We start from the raw sequence: 6,401 nt of genomic DNA on the forward strand, positions 1-6,401 counted from the left end.
TGTTTGTGCATTTTGTAGAATCTGAAATGTCAGCAGGCTGGTGTGAGCACTGAGGATGAGGAGCCCAGAGCTGAATCCTGGAGATGGTGCCATGAGTCCCTCCATCACTCCACCTGCCCTTACGAGACCCTCCATCACTCCACCTGCCCTTACGAGACCAGCCCTTACGAGTCCCTCCATCACTCCACCAGCCCTTACGAGTCCCTCCATCACTCCACCAGCCCTTACGAGACCCTCCATCACTCCACCAGCCCTCATGAGACCCTCCATCACTCCACCTGCCCTTACGAGTCCCTCCATCACTCCACCTGCCCTTACGAGTCCCTCCATCACTCCACCTGCCCTTACGAGTCCCTCCATCACTCCACCTGCCCTTATTGCCTCAGATTGTGAAGCACAACACAGCACACAACAACCTCAGCGCCTTCAGCCTACATACATGATTGTAGTTTGAATAAAGCTTTGTTTCATGTGTTGACTTGTATGCATTTGTTTATTGTGTGATGGTGACTTTCATTCATTCTTTTACTAATTTATTAATATTTCTCATTGTTGTCAGTAAATACAATATAATTATTTAATTAATGCTTTATTTAATTGTTTGAATGCAAATGTAGATATGTTCACTATATACTTTTTACTACTATTTTCAGTAAAAAGTAATATAATTAAGTATTGGTCAGCATTTATCGTTGTTATTATTGTATGTTTTGGGGTGGGATATCAATGCAATTCATTCTGGGGTAATATTAATTTTTAATATTAATGATACTTAAATTTGAGTATAAAATCAACAGTTTTCTCCAAAGGCAAATCTTTGCACAGCTGCCCTTTGTGCAGACATTACAAACGCTGAGGAAACCCGCTCTAGGTAGGGCTGTTGAGTTACTGATGTTATGAGGTGTGTATATATATATATCATGGGTTTGCATACATAATATGAGATTTTTTACACAGGAAAAAATAACCTAGTACAAGGTTGAATATTTTAATATATTTTTTCTTAAATAATTCATTATAATACATTTAAAAAAAAAAAAAAAAAAAAAAAAAAATATATATATATATATATATATATATATATATATATATATATATATACTAGGCCTGAGGGATGAAACGAGTGTTAAATTCAACAAGAAAAAGAGGAAAACAAAGCAGTTAGCCACTTTTGCTTGTGGATAAAAATGTTTGGATATAAAATAAAGAAATTAACAACATTCAAGAGATGACCATTTTGGGATTTCGTAATAAAAATAAATAATATTGTAAGGATAAAACGGTGGGTCACATTAGTAGGGTTAAATATAAGAACTTTAATCAACCCTAAATGTATTCACAAAATAAATGGGCAGCAGTTTCTTCAAAATGAGCAAGTTTAATCAATATCAATATTTACAGATAGATGAATTAAACGTGTCGTTCAAATCTTTTAAGTTGTTGCGCGTGTGATAATGCGTCGTAGGTCACATGATAACGTCAACATGGCAGATGTCCGGTTCGCATTCATACTCAACGAGATTTGGCTATTTAAGTACCTAACGTAGACTCACTGTATTCCGGACACTTTCCACAGTAAAAAGTCCTGTAAGATATCAATTCGCGGAAAGAGAAACCTGATTGGCTCGTCTGTCTCTGGGGACATGCCTTCCACACGTTTCCAAAGTTTGATTGACACATTTTGGACCAATCATTTTGGAGAAATCTTGAAAAAACCGCCGGGAGACGCAGTGTCCGGATTACCGTGAGGACTCACTGTGTTCCGGACATAGACTGTAAAAAATATGGACAAAGCGTCTGTGACGTCACCCATAGACTTTCTGAAGAACGGTTTTGAAGCCGTTTATGGGGGGTATGGGCGGCGCCATCTTGGGAAATCTTGGGAAATCCTAACCCCGCCCACCTTCTGACACAGCGCGCGTCACTCAGCTCACTGTGCTACTCCGGTCATCTTTGAGTATATTTTAGGCAACGAAATATGTTATAAAACACCATAATAACTCTTTTCGTTTTCATTTAAAGAAATCTTAAACATTATAGCCACACAAATGTGGTTCAGGCAATGCGTATTGATTATATTCACTGCACATAACGTTTGCCTATTTATAAAAAAAACAAAATATAAAACACAAACCTGCCTCTTTTCGTTTTAAATATAATATAAAAATATTAAACATTTTAATATGGTCCAGGCAATATGTGCATTTGTACTAAACAACAGATTTTGCAGTAAACAACATTACAGATCATCTTCGTTGCATTAAAATTTAAAATGACAAAACTCAACCCAGTCTCTTTTTGTTAAATTTCAGTTTTATCAATATTAGCCATTATAAAAGTATAAGTAAAAGGTATAAGAAGCTATACAAATAAAGCAAACAATTCAGTCAAACATACAAAGTCAGCGCTCTAGTCTAACCATACAACGGTAAAGTTAAATAGCTTATAAAGTTATGAAACTTCCCCTCAGCCAAAACGATTGGCCAGGGAACAAGTTATAGATTCACAAAACCAAAAATCGCCCGTTAGATATAACGTTACACAAGACGAATTATACCTCATGTTTAACCACTACAGAGACGCCAGGGTCAGCGCCGAACGACTGGCCGAGGAAAAGCTGTTGCAGGCGGGGTACATGCGCCGAGCGCCCGGTCATCATCGCTGGATCTCACAACTGGATAAAATTTTCATAAATCTTTAAATAAACCACAGATTTGAGCTTTAAACAACTACATTCTCGCCTGAAAAACTCTTAAAACTACATTTCATGATACAGAAACAGTAGTATTATATTTCAAATGTGTTAAAAAATGGCGCTTCTTATGTTGTCATTCTCCAGTTGGCGCAGCCTAAGCTGTCAATCAAGCTGTCAATCAAAGTTAACCACGCCCTTATTTGTCATACATTTTATATCTAAATACTATCTAAACTAACGAGTTAGAAAAAAATTCACTACCCTCGCCGTTGTCAGGCACTCGGAACCTATCGAAAAATACAATAAAAGTCCATGGGACCAACCTGTAAAAACATGAATTTATGCTGTGAAAACGGACATTTTAACATGGGGGCTATGGACATTTGCTCCCTTTTGGGACCTTCCCCTAGCGGATTTTCGATGTATTGCAGTTTTTCGCACTTCCGGGTAGGCTTCATTTTTCAGATGAGAATGTTGCCCCTTGGTTCCGGACGGTTGGAATTTTTTTACTCACCGTGTTTCGGACAGGTAAGAAGGAGTCATTTCTAATATAAAACACATACATTTTAACAACTATAAATTGGTAAAATAATGATATTAATCTTCATATGTTGTATATTTATTATTTATAAGCGTCTATACACTCTTTTAATCGACGGTTGCTCATGTGAAGCACATGGCATCGACGGTTGCACATGTGAAGCACATGGCAGTATTATATTCTAACCTTAATGTCATATTTAAGAATTTTAAATAATCTTAGTATATTGTTATAGCTAGAAATACTGCTCATGTAAAGTCATGTGGAGGATTTATTTACCGTAAATAAACACAATTCTGCCAATTTGTTGAATTATTGAACGCATTTAATTATTACAAAAGAGAACTAATTAACACATAAAATTGATCAAAAACAAAAACAGAATGAACACAAATATAACACAAAAATAACAACTTAATTTTAACAATAACAATTTATAATGATATGTCTATATCTAACAATATCTATTCTATTTGTTTATCTATATAATGTCTATATATATATATATATATAATGTCTATATCTAACTAAGTTATCTATTCTATCTGTTTATCTATATAATGTCTATATATATAATGTCTATATCTAACTATCTATTCTATCTGTTTATCTATCTATAGGCTATCTATTTACATATTTACATAGTGACACCACACTTGTGACACAGCCACTCTCCGTCAGGGACAGTGTCTGTGTCCACACACGCCATGTGGAACCACAGCTGGCAGAGGTCGCACTGGATCCACTCGTCCACCTCTGCGTTGGACCCTGGTGGTAAACTGCTTTTGCAAACAGAACAGTAGCTGCCATCATCCATCGCAGGCGCTCCTCTTCTCGCTGCATTAGCCTGTCTAGCCCTTTTTGCTTCCCTATTCTTCTCCTGTTCCTCCTTCCTTTTCTTCTTCTGTTCTTCTTTTTCTTTTTCTTTTGCCTCTAGGTTGTCAAGGTGTGCCACATAATCGTCACTTGTTATGACCCGGGCTTGCAGTGGCACCCGACGCCGTATCCCTTCCGCTCTCTGGCCAAAGGTGGGTGTGACCAGGATGTCCGCTAAATATTGTGGAATGAGGCCAGTTTCCACCAAGTAATTTTTTGTGCTCTTGTTGCAAGTAGGACAGAACGGTGAAGTGGAACAGGTGGCCACAGCAGAGGAGGAAGAAGCTACTGCTGTGGTGGAGCTGGGCACAGCAGATGAGGGAGCAGCAGCTGCCATGGAGGAGGAGGAAGCAGTGGCTGCCATGGAGGAGGAGGAGGGCGCATCGGCTGCAGTGAAGGAGGAGGAAGCAGTGGCTGCCGTGGAGGAGGTGGGCACAGCAGCTGCACTGGGCACAAGCTTTACAATCTAGATAGAGAGTGCTCAAGTTAAAAACTGGTATTCTTCACATTATGTTAGATTTAAGTTACATAACACAATTAATAGGAATATTTTTAGAAAATACAATAAAGAACCTAACCTGTGTCATGTCCACTGCTTCTCTTGACAGAGGATAGATGCCGGCCTTCCGGAATCCTGACATGATGTTGGCTGCAGTGACGGCCTTTTCATAGGCATGCTTCAGCACAGAGGAGAAGTGCTTCTTGCCAATCACCATGTCTCCTCTCACCAGGCCCATGCGACTGGCCAGGGTGCTGAAAACTCCCTTCAGGGGGTTGAAAACACTTATGTCCAGTGGCTGCAGCATGTGAGTTGTGTGGGGGGGAAGGAGGAGAATCTCAATCTGGTTTTCCCTGCAGACGTCTATTATGTGACGACCACAGTGAGTTTCATGTTGGTCCATTATAAGTACTAGAGGGCGTGCAGGAGGGGCATACTTGATAAAATGGTCCAGCCATTTCAAAAATAGCTCTGCAGTCATGTAGCCTTTGTCTGCATAACCGTAAAGGCTATTTTCTGGCCCACCCAAGGCATACGCCACACTGGGAAGGCAGCGGGGATAAATAATGAAGGGAGGGACACTTTCACCAGCTGCACTTACTGCTACATGCACAGTGATGTGCTCCCTGGTGGTGGTCTGCTGCCGGTAGATGTGGCGCTTTCCCTTTTGGCAGATCACCTTCTCCTTCGACTTTGGCTTATCTCCGAAGCCTGTCTCGTCGCAGTTCCACAGCTGGTGAGGTTTGTCATGGAGACTGTGGAGGTCGATAATTTTAACCAGCAAATTGAAAAAATTATCTATCCCCTCAGGTGTTGCGGCAAGGACCCTGGCCCTATCGAGGGAGTCCGGTGTCCGGGTGGTCAGCTCTGGATGGCGAACTTTAAAGCGGACCCACCAGTTGTCACTCAACCCCGTCTCCAGGTTGACCAGAGTCTTCCGGCTGCTCTCCTTTATTATCTCGAGGGCAAGACACTTGACTATGGTTCTTGTAAGAGGAAACCCATGATCTGCCATCCAAACAATATAATTCACTAACGATTCCTCTTCCTCCAGGGTAAGGGCCCTATTTGGATGAGGACCACATTCAGATTTCCCCAGCTTGTGGTCTGACAGGGTGGACTTCGGTATCCCGAATTTCTGTGAGACACTTCTCACGCTTTCTCCTGCCTTTAAAGCATTTAATGCTGTGTCTAGCATTTCCCTGCTGTATTTTTTTTTCCCTGACATTCTTCCCTAACATAGCGTAACCAAAAGAAGACATGCATTTGTAAGCTTTTCTGTAATGTTAATACTGTTGTGAGTTCTTATACTTATGGCTTTAATATTAAGTGTTTTTAAAGCATTAATGTTTTTCTTTTTAACAGGCGGGGAGAGGACACACCAGGCCAGGACACACCAGGGAAAGGGAAACCTAACATTAAAGGGATAGTTCACCCAAAAATGAAAATGCTGTCATCATTTAGCCTACTCGCCCTCATGTTCCAAACCTGTATGACTTCCTTTCTTCTGCTGAACACAAAAGAAGATATTTTAAAGAAGGTTGGTAACTGAACAGTTGCTGGTCCCCATTGACTTCCATAGTATTTTTTCCTACTATGGAAGTCAATGGGGTCCATCAGTCGTTTGGTTACCGACTTTATTAAAAATATCTTCTTTTGTCTTCTGCTGAACACAAAAGAAGATATTTTAAAGAAGGTTGGTAACTGAACAGTTGCTGGTCCCCATTGACTTCCATAGTATTTTTTCCTACTATGGAAGTCAATGGGGTCCATCAGTCGTTTGGTTACTG

General features: G+C 40.1%; 1 protein-coding gene across 1 annotated transcript; it reads right to left on the bottom strand.

The window, feature by feature from the left end:
- Window positions 1-3,873: 3,873 nt before the first annotated feature.
- Window positions 3,874-5,044, bottom strand: LOC311289831 (uncharacterized protein; the record flags this gene model as incomplete). The annotated part of the gene is made up of 2 exons (XM_084408078.1): window positions 4,691-5,044; window positions 3,874-4,578 (listed from the first exon to the last, which is right to left on the bottom strand). The coding sequence occupies exons 1-2, from the start codon at window positions 5,012-5,014 to the stop codon at window positions 3,874-3,876; spliced, it is 1,029 nt and encodes a 342-aa protein (XP_084264204.1). The 5' UTR covers window positions 5,015-5,044.
- Window positions 5,045-6,401: the final 1,357 nt, after the last annotated feature.

The sequence above is a fragment of the Rutilus rutilus genome (genome assembly GCF_951802725.1).
Source record: "Rutilus rutilus genome assembly, chromosome: 4".
In the NCBI taxonomy this organism is placed as follows: Eukaryota; Metazoa; Chordata; class Actinopteri; order Cypriniformes; family Leuciscidae; genus Rutilus; species Rutilus rutilus.